Raw genomic sequence first — 25,458 nt, 5'->3', positions numbered from 1 at the left:
GGGATCCTTGGCCTCAACCCAATTATGACGTCTCCCCTGAGTTGGGCGGCCTCCGCCAACGCCATGCCTTTTCAGGTCCAGATTTCAGCTCCTTCCAAAGTCAAGGGCGGTCAGGCTCAGATCAAGCCCTACCACCCTCGAGGCAAGGGGTCAGTGCAGGCCTGGCACTCACTCCATTCCAAGGCGGCACCTTTCCACGCCAGCGAGGGGAAGTCCGCTGTGCACACGCAGGTGGCTGAGTTACAAAGGAAGCTACAACTGTTAGGTAAGATGGCTCCACAGGGCACAGAAGGGTCAAGAGTCAACAGTCCTCTGAGCTGGCAGGAGCGTTTCACTGGCGTTCATCCAGTGGCCAGTTTCTGAAGGCAAAAACTCATACTGGTTCATGTTTTTCCTCACCTTTCTTGTAAAACTTTTCCTGAGCTCAGAACTGACTGGACTGCATTTCATACTTTTATGTAATTTCAACTCTTCTATCATGCATGGAGTGGTAAAGAATATAGATTTCTAGAGCTGGATTTTCTGGGTTCAAATCCTGGCTCTACATATACTAATTGTTTGACTTTCAGGGACCAAGAGTAACCTCATTGCTCTCAGTCTGTCCAGCCATGAAATGGGGATAGTAACAGTACAACCTCATAGGTGGTTGAAATGCGTAAGGTGCTTAGGACAGTGCCTAGCACATAGTAACACTATAAAGTGTGAACCGGTAGTTTTCAATGGAATAGGGCTATTCTGCAATGTCTGGAGACATTTTGGTTTGTCACATTGCTGGGGGGGGTGGGGTGGTTACTGGCATCTAGTGGGCAGAGGCCAGGGATGCTGCTCAACATCTGACAGTGCACAGGACAGCTCGCCACAGCAAATAATTATCCATCCCAAATGGCAGTTGTGCCAAGATTGGGAAATCCTGGTATAAACCATTATTGTTTTATTATTAGGAGATAATTTTGCATAGTGGTTGGAGGTATGGGCTGGGGAGTCCAACTGCTTGTGACTTGGAACAATATAATAAGCCTGAGTCTTCACATGCGTAAAATGGGTATAATATGTATATGGACATGTACCTATTGGCACATGCTATTTGATACCTAGAAAATTATTAGTCCAGCATCCAACACATGAAAAATGCTCAAAGTGAAATATCGTTACGGTGTTAGGTTGACAATTACTGAAAGGTCTTCCCTCTGGGAAGTCCCCCCTTCCCATGATCCTCTGCTTCTGCCTGCCCACCTCACATGACCCCAGAGGGTGACCGGAAGGCCTTTTATGAGACCAGCCAGTGGAACATCAAAAAGAATCAGGAGACCATCAACCAGCTCCATGAGGAGACCAGGGCGCTGCAATTACAGTTGACAGACCTGCTCCAGGTGAGGTTGAAGAGGTGCCAGGGGGCGGGAGCAGCATCCCCAGGGGCAGAGCACCACCTCAAGTAGAAGTGGCCTGAATCAGTAGTGTGACTGGGCTCTTCTCTCTGCAGGGAGATGAGAAAGTGATCCAGGCAGTGATTCGGGAATGGAAATCAGAGAAGCCATACCTGAAGAACAGGACAGGCCAGGTTTGCCCCACTCCCATTCCACTGACCATCTCCCTTCATTTCCAGCCTGGGTCCCCACCCAACTGGCCTCCCTGCCCACTATCTCGCCTCTCCAATCCCTTCTCCACACCTGGCGCCACTCATTTATTTCTAAACCTTTATCACGCACCTACCATGTGCCTGGCATGGTTTTAGGTGTTGGTCACCGTGAGGTGAAAGAAACAGACCATGTCCCCACTCCCCAAAATCTCATATCTTGGTGGAGAGAACAGACCCACACACACACACACACCCAAAAAAAACAAGAACAACAAATATAGAAACAAAGTAATTCCCAGTGGTGACAAGAGAAACAAATAAAATAAAACAGACTGACTTACTCGAGATGGATGGGGGCAGGGGTTTGCCTTTTAGACTGCAGGATGGGGGTCTTTGCTTTCTCTAAGAAGGTGATATTTGAGCTGAGAATGGGACAGGCAGGTAATGATCTGGGGAAAAGCATTCCAGGCAGATGGAATAGGAAGTGCAAAGTGCCTAGGGTAGGAACAAAAGTAGAGTGTTGGAGACACAAAGGAGGTAAGTGTGGCGGGATGGTAGTGAGTGACGGGGGGGTTCTGCAGGAAGTGAGGTCAGGGAGGTCAGCAGGGGCAAGACTTTGCAGCAGCCTTCACTGCAAGAGTGCAGATTTTATACTAAGAATCAGAGAAATGGAAGATGGGCTGTGAGGAGGCAGGAATAGAAGCCAGGAGGAGGTCAACCGGGTGAAAGATGGTGTTGGCTGCACTAGGACAAAAGGGGTAGAAATAGGAAGAAAGAGCTCTCTCTGGAGGAACCTTTGAAATAGAACAGAGAATTGCTAACAAACTGGATGCAGGTGGGAGAGAAAAAGAGAAGGTGAGGATGACATCAAGGTTTGGGACTTGAGCACATGGAAGGGTGGAGCTGCCATGAGCTGAGATGGGGAAGATTCGAGAAGGGCAGGTTTGGGGAAAGATCAAGGACATAGTTTTGGACACGATGGTCTTCAGCTGCCTGTGGAAACATCTGGAAGGCAGTGTAGATATGGATATACCAGCCTGCAGTTCAGGAGGGAGGCAAAATTGGGGTGTCTTCAGTGTATATGTGAGTTTTGAAACCCTGAGACTGGATAGGATCACCAAGGGGGTAAGGTTGGTCAGAGGAGAGAAGAACTTCTTCAAAGGCAAAGGAGATGGAGAAGGGGCAGCCAGGGAGGTGGGTGGAAAACCAAGAAGTGGGGGTCCTGGAAGCCCCAAAAAAAGAGAGTCTGCAGGAGGAGGGGGATCAACCAGGTCAGACACTACTAAGAGTCAGGGGAGGTGAGAACCAAGATATAGGAGAAGGGGGACTTCCCTGGTGGCGCAGTGGTTAAGAATCCGCCTGCCAATGCAGGGGACACGGGTTTGATCCCTACTTCAGGAAGATCGCACATGCCACGGAGCAACTAAGCCCGCGGGCCACAACTACTGAGCCCGCGCACCACAACTACTGAAGCCCGCGTGCCTAGAGCACATGCTCCACAGCAAGAGAAGCCACTGCAATGAGAAGGCCGCGCATCGCAACAAAGACCCAACACAGCCAAAAAATAAATAAAATTAAAACAAAAAAAAAAGATATGGGAGAAGGAAGGAAGGACTAGGTGAGGGGTTCAGGCCCCTGCTCTTGCCCCCCTCCCTCAGCAGGCCCTGGAGCACCTGGACCACCGGCTGAGTGAGAAGGTGAAGCAGCTGAATGCTCTTCGGTACCAGCTGGGGCTGCGACAGAAGTGGCTGGAGGAGCTCCAGCTGCAGCACAGTCTGCGTGAGCTGGAGATGGCAGAGGCGAAAGATAGCAACACAGAGGTGGCCAAGGTGGGGCCAGTGAGGTCTGCAGAGGCCTTGATCCTGGGGGAGGAATTGAGGGGGGAAGGGACCCAGCCCAGGCTTGCTTCTCTCTAGACTATGCGGAACCTGGAGAACCGCCTGGAGAAGGCCCAGATGAAGGTGGAGGAGGCCGAACACATCACCAATGTGTACCTGCAGCTCAAGGCCTATCTACAGGTAGGGACCAGGGCGACTGGGGTGGGAGGCGGCAAGTGGGAGAGCCAGCCTTGTTAGGGACAGCGGTCACAGGCCTGCCTCATCCCTCACGCCCCAGGAGGAGAGCCTTCGCTTGGAGAACCGGCTGGACTTCATGGAGGCTGAGGTGCTGAGAACAAAACAGGAGCTGGAGGAACTGAACCTAGTGAATCAGGAGGCGCTTAATGCGAGGGACATCGCCAAGGTGCCAGCCCGTCAGGTCCTGGGCGGGGTGGGGGGTGGGGGTCCTGCCCCCCGACCCCCGATGCCACCATGGTCTTCTGTTCTGGCCCCAGCATCTGAACCTCAGCTGTCCCGGAACCCGTCCCATCTCTCTCCCAGGACCCCACAGCCTGACCCAGCTGTGTAGAGTTGGGCCTGCAGCTCTGGCCCAGAGCCCGCAGGTCCTGCTGTCCCCCTTTCCCGCCCTCTAGAACCAGCTGCAGCATCTGGAAGAGACAGTGTTCCGAGAGCGCAAAAAGCGTGAACGCTACCTAACAGAGTGCAAGAAGCGCGCGGAGGAGAGGAAACTGCAGAACGAACGCATGGAGCGCAAGGTGGGCGCACCAGGGGTACGGGGCTGCGACGACCCCAGCCTGCTCCTGCTTAGATGCGGCCGTGCTGTGTCCGGGGCCGCGCCACTACCTTGGCCCAGGCCCTAGACCCTTCGGCAGTTCTGACATTTCTCCTGACTCCGGCCCCATCTCCACTAGATGCCAGGGCTCCTCTCACATCCCTGACCCCGCCCTCCAGCCCTCCCCTTACTCTCAGGTCTATCCTCATCCTTCCCCACAAGACTTGCCTGTGTCGGAAATTTGATCCTGCCTCTAACCCGCCCCTTACCCGACAGGCCCCACCCCTTACCCGACAGGCCCCGCCCCCTGGACCCCGTCCCTCTGCGCTGCTTCTGAGGCCCTGCCAAGCACTCCTGACCCCTTCTGGGTGCCCTTACCCATGCCTGGGCCCCACCCCCTCCCTTACCCCAGTGCGGATACTTCCCCAACCCCCGCGGCCTCTGCCCTAAGCCCTTGTCTGCGAGCTGACCCCGGCCCTGACCTCAACCCACCAGCAGACCCAGCGCGAGCAGGTGCTGCTGCAGTCCAACGACAGGCTCCAGGACAGCATGCGCTCCAAAGAGGGGGAGCTGCGGCGGCGCTGGAACATGTACCAGATGGAGGTGCTCTTCGGCAAGGTCAAGGACGCCACCGGCGTGGCAGAAACGCACGTGAGTGCTGCCCTCGGCCCTCCCAGCTCCCAGACGCCCGAGCTGAGCCTGGGAAGCCAACACACCCAGCCTCCCCTTTTTGCCGGGTCAATTCTTCAGCACACAAAAGACACCCCTTCTTCCTCCAGCTACTGCCTCATTAATCCGCTACCTCTCTCAGCAAAACCCACACGAGTTATCTACACTGGCCATCATCCTCTAATGTTCCGGCTTACACTGGTGCTGACGTCTTTGACATATCAGCTCTAGGAGAACTATGAGTGTTTTCTCTCTGCTGTGCCTCCAGCACCTGTAGCAGGGTCTGGGCGCAGTAAAATGCCCAGTGCCAGCCTCAGCCCCAGAGAAGCTGGGGCCCACGCGAGGCAGCGTCTTCCTTGAAATTTCCTAAGACTTTATTTATGTCCCCAGCTGGCGAACACTAATTCCCCTGGATCCCTGTTGGGTTTCTCCACTTACGGCGCTCTCCAACCCACTACTCCTATGGGGTAGCCTCCAAGGAGTTCCAGGACTTGGACATATGGGGTCATCTGGAGCACTGTGGCCAGGCGCCTTTCCCAGCCATATTTCCTCATGGAAGTGGGCAAGATTCACTGCCAGAACGTTGCTGGCATGTTGAGTTTGGAAAGCAGCTGTGCTCACTGCTATCACTGCCCCGCAATCTGATTGTGGCTGATTCAATTTCCCTATATAGACAAGGAAGGGCCCGCAAAAATCATTTTTTCGGGGCTGCACACCCTCGAGGCAGCCCTGGGTCGGACTCACAGAGTGTCTAAACACCATTATGCAGAAGCCATCAGCTCAGCCACTTGTCCTGCGTGCCCCAGGGGAAAGAAGCGGGGGAAAGAAGGAGGAGTGCACCCCTGCCTGCCCCAGCCCTGGCTCTGACTCGGGCTGGGCGGCCCCCAGGCGGTGGTGCAGCGGTTCCTGGCACAGGGCGACACCTTCACGCAGTTGGAGACGCTCAAAAGCCAGAACGAGCAGACGCTGATGAGGCTGAATCAAGAGAAGCAGCGGCTGCAGCGGGAGCTCGAAGACCTCAAGTACTCAGGGGAGACCACGCTCGTGAGGTGAGGTCCCGGGTGCCCGAGGGTGAGAGTGGGGCCTGCGGGGTCGGTGGAGCTCCAGTGGTGGCCTCCCTGCTCCCTGCAGCGAGCAGAAGCTGCAAGTCGAGTTGCAGGGGCGCATCAAGGCGGAGGAGCAGCGGCGCGCTGACACACAGGATCAGCTGCAGCTCGCCATGTGGGCAATGCAAATGACCAAAGAGGGCCTGGAACACCTGGCTGGCAAACTGAACCACATCCTAGTGGCAGGCCCCGCCCACGAGGAATCCCCACAAGACGTGAGAGGCGGTGCCGGCGCACAGGTGTGGGGTTCTGCCCCGTAGCCGACTCGAGAGATCCCACCGCAGGCCCTGTCCAGGACATGAGAGGCCTAGACACAGGGGAAACCTCAACCCACTCCTGAGTCTCCACCCCACGTCTCAGGGGGCACCTCCTTACTCCTCAAGAGGCCCAGGACTTTAGAGACTCTGTCCCATTTCAACCGCCCCCATGGGAAAGTCCCACTTAGACCCCCCCCACACACACACCCAAAACTTCAGAGACCCCGCTCCGATCCTGGAGCGACCACAGATGAGAGAAGCCCCACCCTGCCCGCAGCAGAATCCCATTTCTTAAGGTCATCCGGCAATGGCCTCTCTCCAGTTAGTATCCCTGCCCTCCCACTAAAAGACTCCCCCTGCCCCCATCCCTTGCCTTGGGTGTCTGGAATTCAGAGGCAATTGCCCTATACGCGTGGCCCTTGACCACAGAATCCCCACCCCACAGAGGATAGCACCACTCGGGTTGGTGGCCCCTAACTTCAAAGGCCTGGGCCCTGAGGAAAAGCCCCGCCCCTGGGTGGAACCTGCCCCAGAGACCCCGCCCCCTTCCAACTCACCTGGTTCCGCCCCCGGCCGCAGGAGGCCGGCCACTTCACCAGAAAGGAGCTGGATCCCAAGGCAGGTGACTATCTGCCCAACCTACTGGGCCTCGTGGAGGAAAAACTGTTGAAGCTACAGGCGCAACTCCAGAACCAAAACGTGCCAGAGTTGCTGCGCCACATCGCCGACCGCGAGGTACCCCTTCAGCCAGGCGGTGGGGCTGAGGGTGCCGGGGCTGGGGCGGAATACCAGGAGGTCGGGGCATCCCCCAGGAGACCAGAGAGGAGGCCCATGGACCGGGAATGGGCCTTAGGGACAAGGCGTGAGGTTTAAGGAGCTAGGGATGCACCACGAGAGTTTCCAGAGGGCCCTGGCGGGCCAGAGGTCAAGGCTGGGGGGATCAAGGGTGGGGCCTCGAGAGGACCAGAGGTGGGACCTAGAGACCACGGGCGGGCCTGGGAGGGGGAGGGGGAGGGGTATCAGGATGCACGCTGAGAACAAATGACGCGGCAGCGACCAAAGAAAACTTTACAGCAGTGGGCAGATGTGCTGAATGGAATCAGGTTATGTCTCAGAGTGGGCTGGGGAGGAGGGGGAACGGACTTCGCTGCAGCCTCTGCCCACTCACACTCTTCTTTCCCGCTCCCCCCTCCCCCAGTTCTACTCCACCCTAGAGGGAAAGCTGCCGATGTACAACACCCGCATCGCCCTGCCTGTTGCCGGTCTCAAGGACAGGTTCTTCGGTCAGTACGGGCAAGGAAAGGGGGCGGGGCCGGGGGCCCAAGCAGAGCATCGGGAGGTGGTCAGGGGCCGGACCTAGGGCCAAGGTGGTGGTGGGATGGTAAAGGCTGGGAAGGAACATCTGAGCCGGGAATGGGAACTTGATCCCCTCATCGCCCTTTGCAGACGAAGAGGAGAGTGAGGACGAAGACAACAACGTGGTGACCCGCGCGGAGCTCAAGATGCGTTCCCAGAAATTAATCGAATCCCGCAGCAAGAGGCGCGGTCGTTCGCGGAGGTCCTAGACTCGCCCTCGCGCCCATCTGGCGTTTGCGGGCCCCTGCGGAGCCCCCAAACCCCTCTGGGCCCAGCGGCGGGCCCACGGGGCCCCTTCAAGGGCTGAACGCGGCCCGGACGAGGGAGCGGAGCGGGCGGGCGATGCCCGAAGTAGAGAAGGGGGCTGGGCTGCCGGACGTTCCCACAGTAAATCTCCCCAGGCTGGTCCGCGCCGGCCTCGGAATCGCGCATTAAAGGTCAACCACCAGCTCCCTGAGTATTCGCCTCTCCTTGATCCTGCACCACCCCATAGATGGCTGCCCCTCAAACCAGGACCGCAGATTCAGCCCCCTCCGACCTGGGGAGTGATGACTCCCATAAGCTAGGGACGCAGATTGAGCTCCCTCCGTCCCTGCAGAGAAATGAGAAATACCTCCACACCTGGGGCGGACCAGCCCTCCCCGTCTGAGCAAGCGGACTCTCCTTCTGAGGACGCAGACCTGTACCCCACTTAGCTATACACATTAGCTCCTCCACACCTGGGGACACAAAAAAGAGCCCTCCCCTGGGAGAGAGAGAGGGGCGTCCTGTCTCCCGGGCTCAGATTGATACACATTTATCCGGAGAGCTCGGACCTCTTCCCCAGGGCCCTGGGCTGGGCGCTGGGGTCTGGCAGGGGCAACCGCGAGCAGTGGGTCCACCCCGCCCCGCCCCCGCGCTGCCCGGCCGCCCCGCCCCGCCGGCCCGACTCCCGGCCACTGCTCCCCGACCGGCCCTTCCGCCTCACTCAGCCGCGCGGCAGAGCGGGACGGGAGCGGACCATGGAGCGGACGACGAGCAAGGAGCTCGCCCTGGTAAGGGGACCTGGGGTCCCAGGACCCCACATCCCTGGCGACCCTCAAGTCCAGAAACTCCAGGTCCCCGACCGCCCCTTGGATCCTCTCTCCCCTCAAATCGGACCCTTCGGAACAGCCTGGGAGTCCCTACCTCTGGCCTCCCGGCCCCTGACCCAGTGAAGTGGCTGGCTCCTTTTAGGGATGGTTGGTGGCGGGAGTGTCTCTGAACGCATCTGCGGGAGGGACTAGAGACAGACTCGCTAAGACTGGACCCTGGGACGTCCCCAAATGCCACCCGATCCTCCCAAGGGCTAGGTAGGAGGGTACCCGCGGCGCCGAGGGGACTTCCCGAGCCTGGACCCCTGCCCCGAGTCTCACTGACTCTGGCCGGCAAAGGGGGATAAAACTGGAGGGATCAGGCTTGAGTCCGCGGAAGAGGCGGGGCCGTGGTCCCGGGAGCCTTCCCCCTGCGGCGTCCTGAGCTCGCCTCCGCGTCCAGGCGCCGCTGCAGGACTGGGGCGAGGAGACCGAGGACGGCGCGGTGTACAGTGTCTCCCTGCGGCGGCAGCGCAGTCAGCGCTTGAGTCCGGGAGCAGGGCCTCGGGGCACCCAGGTGAGGAACGGGTAGGAGGCTGGGGCCGAGTGGAAGGTGACCAGGTGAGGGCGGGGCTGAGTGGAGGGGAGGAACTAGGGCCCGAAGGAGGGGCGGGGCTTAGAGGCGACCAGGTAAGGATGGAGCGGGGCCCGGGGGCGGCCAGGTGAGTGGGGTAGATGAGGAGGCGGGGCCAGGTGAGGCCGAGGTGACTTGCAGGACTTGGGGACGGAACTGGACGGCAGGGCCTAGGTAAGCCAGGTTTAGTGGGGCGGAACTGAAGGAGTGGTCTTTAGAAGAGACCAGGCGAGAGCGAGGTGGGGCAGAGAGCCTGGGAACGGGCCAGTGAAGCGCGGCAGGAGAGCTGGGAGCAGCCTGGGGGCGGAGGTGGGGGTGAGGTAGGGGTGGCTTGTAAATGGGGCAGAGGGCAGGGCGGGGCCTGGGCGGATGAGGAGGTTCCAGGCGGGTTTCGGGGGTCGATTGTGCAATGGGGAAGAATGATGAACTCAGGGGGCAGGATTCAGAAGAATGGACAGGATCAGATGCAAGATCGGTGCTTCCCAAAGACACGATTGGAATGGGATGCTGGGGCCCACTCCTCTGTGTCTCACTGCGATCACCCTGCCCCGCAGGCCCCCAGCCCCGGTGCCGACACCTTCCTCCATTACCGCACCAGCAAGGTGCGGGCGCTGAGGGCAGCGCGGCTGGAGCGGCTGGTGCGGGAGTTGGTGTCTGGAGACCGCGAGCAGGACCCAGGCTTCGTGCCTGCCTTCCTGGCCACCCACCGGGCCTTTGTGCCCACTGCCCGCGTGCTGGACCTTCTCCTGCCACCGCCGCCGCCGCCCCTGCCGCCGGGGTCAGTACCAACGGGGGACTCTCATGTTCCCTCCCCAGACCTTCACCTGGATACTCCTCTGCTCCCTCCGGTTTAGAACCAGGACCCGCCCCTCCAACCCCAGAATCTTCCTCCTGAGTCCCCTCCAGCCGCCCTCTTCCTCACCTGATGGCGGAGGGGGGATGTCTTTCCAGGGTAGAGATCAAGAAGACAGAGGGAAGAGATCTGACCTTCAACAACAACCTGAGGTTTGTCCTCCCGTCGGGTGTGGGCAGGGGGGCATAGAGGTCAAAAGGATCTGAAGTGTAGGGGCTCCAGAGGTCCAGAGCTCTGGGCTGGGCTCTGAGGCCCCACCCCTCTGGCCAGGGCTGTGGTGTCAGTGCTGGGCTCCTGGCTGCGGGACTACCCTCAGGATTTCTGGGATCCCCCTGCCCACTCGGACCTAGGCAGTGTTTGCACCTTTCTGGGCTGGGCAGCCCCATCAGGGGCTGAGGCCCGGGAGGCAGAAAAGCTGCTGGGAGATTTCCTGAAGAATGCTGAGCCACAGCAGGAAGAAGAGGAGCGGTCCCAGACATGGGCAGGTGAGCGGGTTGGGGAACCGATAGTGTCCGGAACAGGCATTCTCCCTCCCCCAGGGGTCCTCTCCTCTTACGGAGGAGCTACAGATCTTGGGCAAGGTTCTTAACCCTGTCTGAACCTCAGTTTCACCACCTGTAAAATGGGGATAATAGCCCTTTGTTTAAAATATTGGCATTTGTCTATCACCTCCCCCACACAACACATCCCAACTACAAAGATAGTCCATCATTGGGTCAGGATACCCTGTGTTTTTGGCTACAAATCATCTATTACTACTTGCCTTAGGAGCTACAGAGACCTGGGTTCAAATCCTAGTTCTGCCATTTGCTGACTGTGCGACCTTGGATAAATCACCTCTCTGAGCCTCAGTTTCCTTATCTGCAAAATGGGGGCAATGACAGTACTTACCTCATTGGCTTCTTCATTCATTTAACAGATATTTAGCCACTGGCTCTGGGCACGTAACAGTGGACAGGAGCTCCCTGTTCCCTGGGGAAGACAATTAGTGGACAAGTAAATAAACAAGTAATGAGAGCTTGGCAAATAGCATTATTTTCATTACTGTTGTTATCACAGATTCTTACTTATTAGAATCTACCACTTATAATGAAATCGATACAATAAATCATACTGATGTTTTCTAGTGAAGTGGGTGTCAGCAAACTATCTAGCCTTTTATGGAAAAGTTTGCTGGGACTTGCGTGGTGGTCCAGTGGTTAAGACTCTGCGTTTCCATTGCAGAGGGCATGGGTTCAATCCCTGGTCAGAGAACTAAGATCCCACATGCCACGTTTGTTGCTCTCTACAGCAGAGGTCTACAACCTCTGCTGTAGAGAGCTTTGGGGGGAAGGAAATATAACCACATACTTCACGCAGATCTTTTTTCAGTTGTCATCTCCTCAGACATGCCTTCTCAGATCCCCTCCCAACAAATACAGCCTCCCACTCTGAGTCCTATTACCTGCCTTATTTTTCTGCATAGAACCTATTGGTCTTGTCCCCAACGCTATCCCCAGGGTCAGTTACAACACGGATTTGTCTACTGAGTAATTGCATCCTGCTTATAAAGTATCATCTTTCACCCATCTGTGTTTGATCTGATCCCTGTCACAAGAGCTTTATATCCCTAATCCATTCTTTAATCCTTAAACTGGCCACATTCCCCTCTGCTTTACAAAGTAGCAACCACTTCTCTCCCCTGGTGAGAGTTATTTATATACATTTTATCCCTTCATCTTCCCTGCTGGTTGCCAAGTATCTTTCTTCCTCTGCCTTCAAGATTTCACCAGCTGATTCCAAGTCATCAGAGCTGCACAGGGCAGTGGGGTAGCCACTAGCCCCATGTGGCTATTAAAATTGAACTTAATTAACATTAAATAAAAATTAAAATCAGTTCTTTGGTCACAATGGCCACATTTCTAGTGCTCAGTAACCACATCGGGCAGCACAGGTAGAAAATATTTCCACCACTGCAGAAAATTCTATTGAAAGTGCTGCCCTAAGCTATGAGTTCTTGAGGTAAGAGGAGAAAATGAACATTTATTGAACACTGACTTTATGCCAGGATCTGGGAACCTTAGTATCCTTGTTTGGGGGTTACTTTTTACCATGGAAAATTTCAGACATATAGAAAAGTAGAGAGAAGTAATGTAAAGAACACTGAAACACCCATCACTCATCTTCAACAATTATCAATTTGACCAAAAAAAAAAATTTTTTTTCAGGATGATTTGAAGGCAAATCCCAGACTTACGTCCCTTCACACACAAATACTTTGGTTCTCACTGGTAATTGACAAGGACTTTAAAATATATATAACTTTCATGCCCACAATCTTTTCCAACGAAATCAGCAATAATTACTCAATATCAAAAAATACTCATATTCAAATTCCCCTACTGTTCCTAAGTTGTCTTCTTTGTAGTTGTTTCTTCCAAAACCAAAGATCCATTTAAAGTGTTCTTTTTTTAAAAAATAAATTTATATATTTTATTTATTTACTTTTGGCTGTGTTGGGTCTTCGTTGCTGCACGCGGGCTTTCTCTAATTGCGGCGAGCGGGGCCTACTCTTCGTTGCGATGCTCGGGCTTCTCATTGCGGTGGCTTCTCTTGTTACAGAGCACGGGCTCTAGGTGTGCGGGCTTCAGTAGTTGTGGCACACGGGCTCAGTAGTTGTGGCTCTAGAGCACAGGCTCAGTAGTTGTGGCGCACGGGCTTAGTTGCTCCGTGGCATGTGAGATCTTCTTGGACCAGGGCTGAAACCCGTGTCCCCTGCATTGGCAGGCGGATTCTTTACCACTATGCCACCAGGGAAGTCCCAAGTGTTCATTTCTTAGATCTCTTTTTTTCTATGACTGTTCCTCTTTGCCTTTTGATTAATGGCATTAGGAGAAAATAATGGGTCATTTGTCCCAAGGAATGTCTCACATTCTTCTCCATTTACCTGTTAGCTTTCTCATGGTGACATGAAGCACGTTCCTCTATTCACCATACTTGCTGTAAGAGCTAAAGGTTTGATTAGATTTACGTGCAATTTTTTTCCCCTATGCTCACTTTTTTTTTTTTTTTGGTGCTCAAGTTATGGGATTTTTTTAAATTTTTATTTTATTTAATTTTTATACAGCAGGTTCTTATTAGTTGTCTATTTTATACATATTAGTATATATATGTCAATCCCAATTCATCCCACCCCACTCTTTCCCTCCTTGGTGTCCATACTTTCCCTCCTTGGTGTTTGTTCTCTACATCTGTGTCTCCATTTCTGCCTTGCAAACAGGTTCATCTATACCATTTTTCTAGATTCCACATATATGCGTTAATATACAATACTTATTTTTCTCTTTCTGATTTACTTCACTCTGTGTGACAGTCTCTAGGTCCATCCACATCTCTACAAATGACCCAATTTCGTTCCTTTCTATGGCTGAGTAATTTTTCCCCCTATGCCCACTTTTAAAAACTAATATTTTGCAGGACTTCCCTGGTGGCCCAGTGGTTAAGACTCTGTGCTCCCACTGCAGGGGGCACAGGTTCGATTCCTGTTCCAGGACCTAAGATCCTGCATGCAGCATGACAGCACAGCCAAAAAATAAAAATAAAGTAGTATTTTGCAATGCTACCTGTCCTAATACGAAATGAAAGACAGATAATTAAACAGACTTACACAGATAGTTTAAAAATAATAATATGGAAAAAATAATAATATGATGCTGAAATTGTAATAGGAAGGAGAAATAAAACAAAAGCAATTTACACAACAATCAGCTATACTTGTTGGTATGTCAATGTCTGGGCATGCCTCACCAGGAGACATGATGAAGTTGTTCAGTGCCTTCGCCTGCCATAGCATCATGGTGATATTGGCAGCCAGAAACTAATGCAGGGGGATGCACTGGCGACACAGATGCAGCAGCATAGATGTTGGTGACATCAATTTCCAAAATGGTGAACAACACTCGCCATTTCCGTACAAAACAAAGTTCACAGTCCTTGCCTTTCTAGAGCCAAAATAATTAGTGTTTATGAGGAAGATAGTTGAGTTCTAGGTGCCAAGTATTGTAAACAGGTTTTTCAAGGACACAAATTTCTTGGAGGGACATTTGGAGGCTGGTGATGCAATTCTTCACTGAGTGCCAAGCCCCTCTTGTGGCAAGATTTCAACTTCCAAAATGTCCCCCTAGGGGGCGCCACCATTGAACGCCACCTCGGAAAAATCATATGTATTGAGTACTTTATAGCCGTCTGGTATGCGTGATTTCATGTGATTAAAAAAAAAAATCCAAGTGAAGAAGCCAAGGCACAGAGAGGTTTAAAGTCTTGCTTAATTCGCACAGCACCCCGGTGGACCAGTTTGGATTTGAACTGGGGACGTTAAGACGATAACCTTTCCTTAACCACAAGGTTATACCACCTCTAACCACCAGAAAAGGGCAGGTGGATCCTATCCTAATACAGGTTCAAAGTCAAAAAGCTCTATTTTCTATTCTAGACTTTGAGCACCTGGCTTCAGATCTCTGCCATTTACTGAAGATGTGAGAGCAAATTCCTGCCTCAGTTTTGCCCTTAAGAAAGGTGCATAATAGTACCTCCCTCTCAGGGTTAGTGTATAAATTTCCCCGTTAATCCACCCAAGATGCTCAATGAACAGTTACTGCTGCTCTGACGTTCTTAAAAACACTCAAGGAGATCTCTGTTTCACAGACGAGAAAAGTGAGGACACAGATGCCCAAGGTCACGCAGCCAGTCCTGGATTCAAACTTCAGAGTTTTTAACCCCCTCTAATGCTCCCTCAGGACATCCAGGGGTTGCCCAGATACCCCGTCCAGACTCCCCGGTAGGCTGCTTGGAGGAGGTGGAAGGACTCGTGCGGGAAGGTCCTGAGCTCCTGGACTTCAGTGTAGACGACGTGGCCGAGCAGCTGACCCTGATGGATGCGGTGAGGATCCCTGCTGGGCGCGGCCGGGTGGGGGCGGGGCGTAGAGGAGGGGGAAGGGGGAGAGGCCCAGCTGAGCACAGATCCTACCCACCCCCAACTCCCGCGCGCAGGAGCTCTTCTCGCGCGTGCGGCCCTTCGAGTGCCTGGGCTCCGTGTGGTCGCAGCGGGACCGGCCGGGGGCCACAGGCACCACCTCCACTGTGCGCGCCACTGTGACCCAGTTCAACACGGTGACCGGCTGCGTGCTGGGCTCGGTGCTCGGGTCGCCGGGCCTGGCCGCCCCGCAGAGGGCGCAGCGGCTGGAGAAGTGGATCCGCATCGCGCAGGTGCCTGTCGGGGGGTGGGTGGAAGGGGGCATGGGGCACCGAGGCCAGAGAGAGGTCGGGGGCGGGCGGAAGGCCGAGGACTGGGGTCTGGGGATACTTGGAGGATTGGGGCTGGGAGGTGCCTAAGAGAAAGCCTAGGACGTGGCTGGACGGGACTGGCGCCTGAGACCGCAGAGGGACGCAGGGCTGGTCTAGGAATAAGGATGGGATGGGGGCACTGGGGAGGGGATAGGCTTGGAGGAGAGACCAAAGCCAAGAGACGGAGGCAGAGGTCCTGAAAGAGACTGGATGGAAGCGGGGCAGGAGCCTGAGCAGAGAAGAAGAGTAGAAATGGGGGCCAGGAAAGAGAGTGGGGGCGTGGCAAGGCGAAGGGGGAAGAAGGGTGACACCTGGGGTGAGACTTGGGCGAGCGGGGAGGAGTCTGGGTCTAGGAGAGATGCTACGGGTCCGTCTGGGGCCCAGGGAGAAGTAAGGAGTGGGGACATGGGAAGCCAAGGTCAGAGGAGAGGAATGGAGGGGCAGCTGGGGGAGGGGCTGGGACTGCAGGTTGGAGAGGGGGAGGGGGCCCCTGGGGGAGGAGGCTGAATCTGGGTAGCCCGTCAGACATGGGGCGAGCTGTAAGGATCTAACCTGGGGTCACAAGTCACGGGATCAAAGGTGGATCATACTTGGGGTTCAGGCTTGGGGGTGTGACCAGCGGTCCCCCACCCCGCTCCCCAGCGCTGCCGGGAACTGCGGAACTTCTCCTCCCTGCGCGCCATCCTGTCCGCCCTGCAGTCTAACCCCATCTACCGGCTCAAGCGCAGCTGGGGTGCCCTGAGCCGGTGAGCAAGGGGCGGGGTGCTGGCGCGGTACTCCTTGCCCACCTCATGCCAGCTCTGACTCTCCCCGCGGCCACCCGTGACCCCTCTCCTGTACCCCCAGGGAACCGTTATCCACTTTCAGGAAACTTTCGCAGATTTTTTCCGATGAGAACAATCACCTCAGCAGCAGAGAGATTCTCTCCCAGGTACAGATGGGTGAGGACCCCTCAGATCCCGGGCCCAGGAAGGGGACCAGGGGCCCGGCAGGGCATTGCTTCTCATTGTCATAACATTCAGTGTCCTTTCCCTATGCCTCGAGAATGACCTTCCTCTTGTTTGTGGGCAGCCCTGCGTTTTTACTCCCTCTGCTGCCCTCATTATAGCTCACACTTGGTGGCTGCCTTATTTATTCATTCAACAAATACCAGAGTTACAGGGAAAAGGTCACTGAAGGCCAGAGTCAGAGCAAAGAGGGAAAAAAAAAAAATTCTGCTAAGGACTTGACTTTGATAAGAAAAAAAAAAAAAATGTGCCAACAAGGTTCAGGGCATTTCTGGGGGATCTCCAGGTACAAGGATTTTCACCTGTGTTAAGGCCAGCCTTGGGGGCCAAGGCACCCACAAGCCCCACCTCCCATCATCCCCAGTGAGCCCTGCCCCCTGCTGCTTATCTGTTCTCTCCCCCTCCCTGTTCACTCTCCCTTGGGTATGGCCTTTACAACTGCTTGTGATGGAGGCATCTTCCCCGAGGGAGGGGACAAAGAGAGCCCAGGACTGCTCAGTCCTTCCCCTTCCCCCAGGAGGAGGCTACCGAGGAGAATGCCCCCCCAGGAAGCCTGCCCTCAGTGAGTGATGTGGTTTGGGATGAGGGACAAGCAGGATCCTGGGTGGGGGGTGGAGCCTGGTGGGGTCGGTGATGGCTGAGAGTGACTGGAGCTCTGGGGGCCACAGAAACTGCCCCCAGGCCCCATCCCCTACCTTGGCACCTTTCTCACGGACCTGGTTATGCTGGATACAGCCCTGCCGGACATGCTGGAGGTCTGAGCCCTGACCCTTGACTCCTGACCCCAGCCTCACTCACCCTCAGCACAGAGGGCCTCCTGACCTCACACCCATGACCCTGCCTTGTGCTCCTGACCCCAGCCCCCTTAGTGCGGTAGGGCTCCTGACATCCCAACCCCTGACCTTGACCCTTGATCCTTGACCCTGGAGGCTCCAGTTCAGACAAAATTTGCCCCCAGGGGGATCTCATCAACTTTGAGAAGAGGAGGAAGGTAAGTGGGCACTGGGGTGGGCATGCCGGGGTGGGGGGGGCGGTCCAGGATGGGGGTTGAGCATGGATGGGGTCTCAGAGGCCACCCCCTCAGGAGTGGGAGATCCTGGCCCACATCCAGCAGCTGCAGAGGCGCTGTCAGAGCTACTGCCTGAGCTCCCACCTGCCCATCCTGGCTGCCCTGCGCACCCAGCGCCAGCTCAGCGAGGAGCAGAGGTGACCAACACGTGGCCTGGCCTGACCAACCTCCCACCCACTGACCCTGGGTCACACACTGGATCCACCTCCCCCATGCACCTCTCCAGCTCCTCCTAAGACCCTCTTCCTGAGCCCTGACACCCCCCCACCCAGCCTGTCACCTTGCATTGTCTGCGGCCCAGTCGAGGGCCCCAGTTGACCTCTGACCCCAAACCTTAACCCATCTGACTTTCTGACTTCAACCTTTAACATGCAGCTGGCCATTCCATTCAACCATCTCATCTTTTCTTCCCCCCCCGCCGGCCCTATCTGACCCATGACCCCATTCATAACCCCCATCTGACTCTCTGAGCCCAATCATTGACCCCCAATTCTGAGCAACTGACTCTTATGTCAGAGCATCCAACTCAACTGTCCCAATGGTTTCTTTTCATTCTACTGAATCCATGATCCAAACAATTGACCTCAGTGATTATCTGACCTTGAACTCTATCCCCGACCCAATTTGACTCCTCAGTCCCACTCTGTAAACCCCTGTGTGACCTGCCAACCAAGCCATCTCATCTCATCCCTGATAAGACCCCACAGCTGTAATGGCCCTGACCCCAACATTGGGTGCCCACCCCCTGGCTGTTCCCACACACACACACCCCCAAAACCCAGCTCCCGACCGATTCTAACTCATTTCCCAACCCCCCCATCCCATCTGCATCTTGACCCCTCAGCTACTGCATCTCCCGGGTCATTGAGCCACCGGCCGCCTCCTGCCCCAGCTCCCCACGCGTCCGGCGGCGAATCAGCCTCACCAAGCGCCTCAGCGCGTGAGTCTCAGGGAGTATGTGGGGAGTGACGTGGGCAGAGATGGCATCCGCTCCTGGGACTGAGTCTGGGCTCAGCCTCACCCCCTGTCTCTATTTTCAGGAAGCTGTCCCGAGAGAGAGGCTCATCCCCTGGTGGGAGTCCCAGGGATCCCTCATCCTCCACCTCCAGGTCAGCATCCCATTTGGTAAAGGGGCTGGAGAGGACAGGATCAGAGATCAGGGCAGCCACCCCACTTCAGACTCTGTCTCCCCCAGTCTGTCCCCAGCGTCCCCCCCATCCAGTCCTAGAACGAGGGACCCTCCTCCCGGCAGTCCTCCGGCGTCTCCAGGGCCCCAGGGCCCCAGCACCAAGGTACCAGGACTACGTGTACATGTGGGACTGTGGGCACCCAGGGCTGTGTGTGTGTGTGTGTGTGTGTGTGTGTGTGTGTGTGTGTGTGTACAGGATTTGGGGGCTAGGTACGTACACAGGAGACTATGCACACAGCTGGCTGAACACTCTAGGGATATGTCCAGGAAGCCACGTGCATTTCCATGGCCCCGTTTGAGGGGCTGTCCATCAGTTATGCTCAGATCTGGACCAGAGCTTCCACTTAGACACAAGGTACTCTGGGGTGCAATCACCCACTTTTGCACAGATACGCATTTTCCTGGGAATTTGCATACCTGGAGGGGAAATGTGGGCGTGAATATCCACAGTGTCCACAGGACCATGTGCAGGGTTTTTCATGGACATGGGCTTGTGCGTATCCAACAATTGTGAGCAAATGGGTGCAGTCGCCGCTCTCTGGTTACACAGGGTTTCTTGTGTGTGAACATGAGTCATGTGTGAATTCATGTAACAGGGCGTGAAAGTCTGTATGTGATGGGATTGCATAGATGTGGGCTTGTGTATGTACCCTAATTGCATGTCCCAGGCTTGGGGTGTGCAGGAAGACGTGTTGCATACAATGAGGGAGGGGCCTCGTGCTCTCACCGCTCAGTCCCCACCCCACTGCCTACAGCCGCCACTGAGCCCAGACCTACCAGGCCCCCGGACCCTGGCCTTGCCCTTGAGTGGCCCTCACATCTCCCTCCCGGGGCAACAGGGCTCAGAGGCCTGCGTCGTCCGAGTCAGCATCGACAATGACCATGGAAATCTGTATCGGAGCATCCTGGTGAGGGGCTGTGCCCGGGACCTGCTGGTGGCAGCCCTGCCCTTGGGGCTTGGGCTGTCATCCCTCACCTCTCGCCCTCTCTTCCCAGCTCACTAGTCAGGACAAGGCCTCCAGCGTGGTGCAACGAGCCTTGGAAAAGCACAATGTGGCTCAGCCCTGGGCCCAGGACTATCAGCTCTTCCAAGCCCTTCCTGGGGACAGGGGTGAGCAGGGACAGCTTGGAGCCAGAGCTGGGGGGGGACAGCTTCAGGAGGGGGGCGGCAGACTGACCGGGATGGTTCTGGCACAGAGTAGGGGTGAGATGAAGCAGGGTTGGGGTAAGAGGCAGAAAAATATTGGTACCTTCATTAGGTGGGGTCATGAGGTTGTCCTGTCTCAGTGTGAGGGAAGCGGGCACGAAAGGTGACTTCCTAGGATTTATGGGGAAATGAGATTGTCCAGGGTCCAGTGGAGAGGGAGTGTAGAAGGTCATCCGGGCTTAAACGTGTAGAATCATGAGGTTATTCAGGCTCAACCTGGTGGAGCACAAGACTGAAGCAGGGTCTGGGCTTGGATCTGAGGGGAAATGAGTTTGTCCGGGCTCAGCATGGGGACTCTGAATTTGGCATAGGAGAGGGCCACATGGTACTGAAATCCAGGGTAGGGAAGCATGAGATCGTTCAGTGTACAGGTGAGTAGGAGGTTATCCAGTTTTCAAGAGGGAGAGGCAGGGGCTTCCCTGGTGGCCCAGTGGTTCAGAGTCCGCCTGCCGATGCAGGGGACACGGGTTCGTGCCCCGGTCCGGGGAGATCCCACATGCCGCGGGGCGGCTAGGCCTGTGAGCCATGGCCACTGGGCCTGCGCATCCGGAGCCTGTGCTCCACAACGGGAGAGGCCACAACGGTGAGAGGCCCGCGTACCGCAAAAAAAAAAAAAAAAAGAGGGAGAGGCAACAGGCAACTATATTCAGTATCCTGTGACAAACCATAATCGAAAAGAATATGAAAAAGAATACTGTATAACTGAATCACTTTGCGGTACAGAAGAAATTAACACAATATTGTAAATCAACTATACTTCAATTAAAAAGTTGTTTAAATGGAGAAAAAAATGTAGGAAGAAAAAAGAGAGAGAGGCAAGAGATTGACATGCTAGGGAATTCCCTGGCAGTCCAGTGGTTAGGGCTCTGTGCTTCCACTGCAGGGGGCACGGGTTCCGTCCCTGGCCGGGGAACTAAGATCCTGCAAGCCCCACAGTGTGGCCAAAAAAAAACCAGAGAGAAAGCGACACATTAAAGGGCATGATGTGAGGTTGGCTGGACATTAGGAAGGATACATGAGGTTGTTCACGTGCCAAGTGTGAGGTTTGTACAGGCTGGAAGTGGGAAGTCAGAAGTTGTCCAAGTTCATGGTGAGAGCAGCATGAACTTGGCTGGGAGCTGGCTGTGGGGGAAGGGTGGGATGGGCAGGAAGTTGATTGGGCTGGGTGGCCTGACTTTGTTCAAGCTTGTAGTGCAGGTTGTCTAGACTCCAGGGGGAAATAGCAGGAGGTAGCCCAGGTTCACGGGGTTGGAGGTGGGGGGAGACATGAGGTTGTGCGGGCTTTGAGTGGGAAGTGGTCTAGGTTCACAAAGAGAGGAGGATGAGGTTGGCTTAGCACTAGCTGAAGGGACCCAAGGTTGTCAGGCTCCAAGGTGAATGGTGGAAGGTTACCTAGGTCCTTTGTGAGGGAAGTACGAGGTTGTGTGGGCCTTTCACCATCATCTCCGCCCCTGGTCAGAGCTCCTGATTCCTGACAATGCCAATGTCTTCTACGCAATGAGCCCAGCCGGCCCTGGAGACTTCGTGCTGCGGCGGAAGGAGGGGGCCCGGCACACAACCTCAGTCTCCCCAGCCTGAGGTGGTTCTCCCCCTCCTCCAGGACATGGGCCCCATGGGCAGCAAGGGGCCTGGCTTCTTTCACCAGGGGGCAGGGAGGGAGCTCTTCTCTGGAAATCTCTCATTCCCCAGTAGAGGCCATTGTCCTCCATACCCTGTAAACTCCCCCTCCCCAAACTTTATTGGACCTCATCCCTCTGACCCTTTTGGCACCAGACCCCTATTCCAAAGACATCAGCCCATGGGTGGCTGGTGGAGAGCTTCATCCCATAAACATAGAAAGGGGTGCGGTGTCAGGGGTCAGACCCTCTCCCAGAGAAATCTTGTAACTGCTGGAGACATAGCTGAAGTGATAGAAGTGGATGAAAATAGTGATCAAAGTTATGAAACAGGAGTCAGTCTTGTTTGTTCTGCGCCTGTGCTTCATGTTCGCTTTTCATCAAGATAAGAATTGAGGGCTTCCCTGGTGGCGCAGTGGTTGAGAGTCCGCCTGCCGATGCAGGGGACACGGGTTCGTGCCCCGGTCCGAGAAGATCCCACATGCCGCGGAGCGGCTGGGCCCGTGAGCCATGGCCGCTGAGCCTGCGCGTCCGGAGCTTGTGCTCCACAGGGTGAGGCATGACTTGAATCCAGGGGGGTCTCTGTCACAAACAGAGGGTTCAGGACTCCCTCCCCCAACATTGTTGGGGTGGTATGATTCTTTTCTGCCATGTATATGGGAGAGTGAAGAAGAAATTTCATTGGAATCAGAGACAAATAACATCATCACCCATGAGTCATTAAGGGCTGTGAGGATGAGAGGGGTGAGCTAGCGGTACTGGGGTAGGATGAAGAAACAGGTAGAGAAGGCACAGACGAAGTGAGCTGTAGGGCCACCCGCAACATAATCATAACAACAACAGTAACAACAAGAATGATACTGACTCATGAACTCCCACTCTGCCAGACATCAACTAGGGGCTTTATATCTAACTGTATTAATCAGGGTTCTTTCTGTTTCAAGTGGTCAAAAACCCAAATCAAACAGGTATGTGCAAAAAAGGAAATGAATGCCCGTGTAATTGTAAAGTTCCATGGGTCCAGCTTCAGGCACAGTTGGATCCAGGGACTCAAAAGATGTCACCAGGACTTTGTAACAAAATCTCTTGCCTCTGATTTGCTCTGAGAATGAGACTGTCCATTGTCTCCCTAAATCCATTCACATTCTTCTATGGTAATGGAAACACTGATTTTTAGCTGGCTACCCAGAGTAAAAACCACATTTCCAGTCTCCCTTGCAGCAAAATGTGGTCATATGACAAAGTCTTAGCCAATGAGATGTAAAGGGAAAGTATATGGGTAAATTCCAGGCTCTGCCCTTGAAGAGAAGGGTTGTGTCCTCTCCTTCTCCCTTTTCCGCCTCCTGGTGGTTAGAATGAAGACGTGGGGTAGATCATCTTGGAGTAGGTGGTTCATACCCTCTGAATAACTGAGCCATAAACTGGAAGGAGTGTGGCCCTCTGAGACCAGGGAGAAGCCATATTGTATTGCTGCTACTTGGATTGTTACAAAAGAGAGAACTAAATGCCTATCTTATTTAAGCCATTACGTTATGATTTGAGTCTCTCTTACAGTAGCCAAAAGAACATTTAAATGACTACTGCCCCACTCCAAGGCAGCCTCACCCTCGTTGGGGCAGTGCCAGGCTTACATCCCACCAGCTCCACCTTCCCATGCAAGGAAAATCCCTTCATCCCATCAGCTCCAGCAAAAGTCCCAGAGCAGATGCTGACTGGACCGGCGTGTCTTGTAACCACCCCTGAGCCAATCACTGTGTTCAGAGGAATGTGATATGTTCATTGGCCAGGCCTGGGTCCTGTGCTCATTCTGTCAGCTGGCAGAGACATTTCATATCACAGGAATGGAGTCTGGGAGGACATGTAAATAGAAATTACATTTGCTGTTACTAGGAAAAGGGAGGATTCTGGTGAACATGCAAAAAAAAAAAAAAAATCCCTAGGGTTCTAAACATTGTCCCTGGAACAATAATGGGGGATGCCCAGGCATTGTCTGGAGTGGGAGAGGAACTAGAAGAATCTAGTTATCATGAAAAACAGTTAAGCACACAGCATGCTACTTTACAGGATTTTTTTTTTCTCTAAGTATTAAGACCAATCGGGACTTCCTTGGTGGCACAGTGGTTAAGAATCCACCTGCCAATGCAGGGGACATGGATTTGAGCCCTGGTCTGGGAAGATCCCGCATGCCGCGGAGCAACTAAGCCCGTGCGCCACAACTACTGAACCTGCGTGCTGCAACTGCCGAAGCCCGCGCGCCTAGAGCCCGTACTCCACAACAAGAGAAACCACCACAATGAGAAGCCCGTGCACCGCAGCGAAGAGCAGCCCCCACTCGCTGCAACTAGAGAAAGCCTGCGTGCAGCAACCAAGACCCAACGCAGCCAAAAATATAATAATAAGGAAAATAAATATAAATTTTTTTAAAGTTTTAATTAAAAAGAAGACCAACCAGATGTAAGTAACAGCATCCTTCTTAAGTTCGCTTAAGCAAATAATTGCTATCCTTACTGAGTGCTTACGATGCACCAGGCATGTTCTCAGAAGTTGACATAATCTATCTCATAATCCTCACAATAGCCTTATGTGGGGGCAGGGAGGGGTGCACTATTATCATGCCCATTTTATACATGAAAAACTGAGACTAGGAACGGTTAAGTAACTTTTCCAAGGTGGCATGGTAAGTGGCAAGGTTGGGGTTCAAACATGAATGGCCTGCAATACATCAGAACACATGCACTTACCAACAGGGCTAGTTTGCCTCTCACAATCACAGTTTAGTTTCTCTCCCTCTCTCTCCCTCTTTCTCTCTCTCTCTCCCTCTCTCTCACACACACACTCAAACCAAATGCCAATTTCCGGAGGAAGAGATCCTCCTGGACTTCTGTTTTCTTTTTGTTTGTTTGTTTCTTGTCCACACTGCCCAGCTTGTGGGATCTGAGTTTCCCTACCAGCAACAGAACCCATACCGCCTGCAGGGGAAGCATGGAATTCTAACCACTGGACCACCAGGGAATTCCCCGACTTCTGTTTTTAAAAGTGCAGGACAGGACTTCCCTGGTGGTTCAGTAGTCAAGAATCTGCCTGTCAATGCAGGGGACACAGGTTTGAGCCCTGGACCGGGAAGATTCCACGTGCCGCGGAGCAACTAAGCCCCCAAGCCATAACTACTGAGCCCAAATGGCACAGCTACTGAAGCCTGCGCGCCTAGAGCCCAGTGCTCCGCAACTAGAGAAGCCACCACAATGAGAAGCCCACACACCGCAACGAAGAGTAGCCCCCACTCGCCGCAAGGAGAGAGCCTGCGTGCATCAACAACACAGCCAAAAATACATAAATAAATTTATTTTTTTAAAAAGTGCAGAAGTACTCAGGAACAGCTCTATCCAGTGGCTAACACAAAGTCAACTGTTTCTCTACATCTCTCAGCTTGGTTTTTCACGAATCTTTTACTCCACAAATATTTCCTGACCTCCTACTGTATGGCAGGCCCTGTTCTAGGTACTGGGATGCAGAAATGAACAAAACGGACTAGTAAAGGTGGTGAATCAATAACAAAGCATCAAATACGTATTAGATATAATAAGTACAGGGAATGCAAAATGCTGCTACTACTACTACTGCTACTAAGCCGTTTAAGGGCTGATGGGGAGTGTGGGGCTAGAGGGTTGCTATTTTATTTATTTATTTGTTTGTTTGTTTGTTTTTACTTTTGGCTGTGTTGGGTCTTTGTTGCTGCATGCGGGCTTTCTTTACTTGCGGTGAGCGGGGTCTACTCTTCATTGCGGTGTGCAGGCTTCGCATTGCAGTGGCTTCTCTTGTTGCAGAGCACGGGCTCTAGGCGCATGGGCTTCAGTAGTTGTGGCACGTGGGCTCAGTAGTTGTGCCTCGCGGGCTCTAGAGCGCAGGCTCAGTAGTTGTGGCGCACGGGCTTAGTT

General features: G+C 54.2%; 2 protein-coding genes across 4 annotated transcripts; both read left to right on the top strand.

The window, feature by feature from the left end:
- The first annotated feature begins 15 nt into the window (after positions 1 to 15).
- ODAD3 (outer dynein arm docking complex subunit 3) lies at positions 16 to 8,018 on the top strand. 3 transcript variants are annotated; one of them, XM_060007794.2, is made up of 13 exons: positions 16 to 265; positions 1,249 to 1,370; positions 1,481 to 1,558; positions 3,235 to 3,405; positions 3,493 to 3,594; positions 3,692 to 3,817; positions 4,047 to 4,169; positions 4,685 to 4,837; positions 5,744 to 5,904; positions 5,987 to 6,200; positions 6,798 to 6,953; positions 7,417 to 7,501; positions 7,665 to 8,018. In XM_060007794.2, exons 1-13 carry the CDS (start codon positions 25 to 27, stop codon positions 7,781 to 7,783), a joined length of 1,851 nt encoding a protein of 616 aa, XP_059863777.1. In that variant the 5' UTR covers positions 16 to 24; the 3' UTR covers positions 7,784 to 8,018. The 3 variants fall into 3 exon arrangements, 2 of the variants coding, with proteins under 2 accessions (XP_059863777.1, XP_059863776.1); XM_060007793.2 differs by having other exon boundaries at positions 4,682 to 4,837; XR_009518885.2 differs by lacking the exon at positions 7,665 to 8,018 and having other exon boundaries at positions 4,682 to 4,837; positions 6,818 to 6,953.
- Positions 8,019 to 8,561: 543 nt separating this feature from the next.
- On the top strand, positions 8,562 to 21,743 carry RGL3 (ral guanine nucleotide dissociation stimulator like 3). Its single transcript, XM_060007837.1, has 19 exons — positions 8,562 to 8,608; positions 9,090 to 9,203; positions 9,815 to 10,038; positions 10,212 to 10,265; positions 10,384 to 10,598; positions 14,889 to 15,031; positions 15,142 to 15,357; positions 16,078 to 16,181; positions 16,282 to 16,366; positions 16,960 to 17,004; positions 17,111 to 17,197; positions 17,401 to 17,433; positions 17,527 to 17,648; positions 18,356 to 18,451; positions 18,552 to 18,620; positions 18,707 to 18,803; positions 19,456 to 19,608; positions 19,697 to 19,811; positions 21,367 to 21,743. The coding sequence occupies exons 1-19, from the start codon at positions 8,576 to 8,578 to the stop codon at positions 21,483 to 21,485; spliced, it is 2,124 nt and encodes a 707-aa protein (XP_059863820.1). The 5' UTR covers positions 8,562 to 8,575; the 3' UTR covers positions 21,486 to 21,743.
- The last annotated feature ends 3,715 nt before the right edge of the window (positions 21,744 to 25,458 follow it).

This window comes from Delphinus delphis, chromosome 3 (assembly GCF_949987515.2).
Source record: "Delphinus delphis chromosome 3, mDelDel1.2, whole genome shotgun sequence".
Taxonomy (NCBI): Eukaryota; Metazoa; Chordata; class Mammalia; order Artiodactyla; family Delphinidae; genus Delphinus; species Delphinus delphis.
The sequence above is the reverse complement of the archived record's forward strand: the minus strand, read 5'-3'. Positions and strand labels throughout refer to the sequence as shown.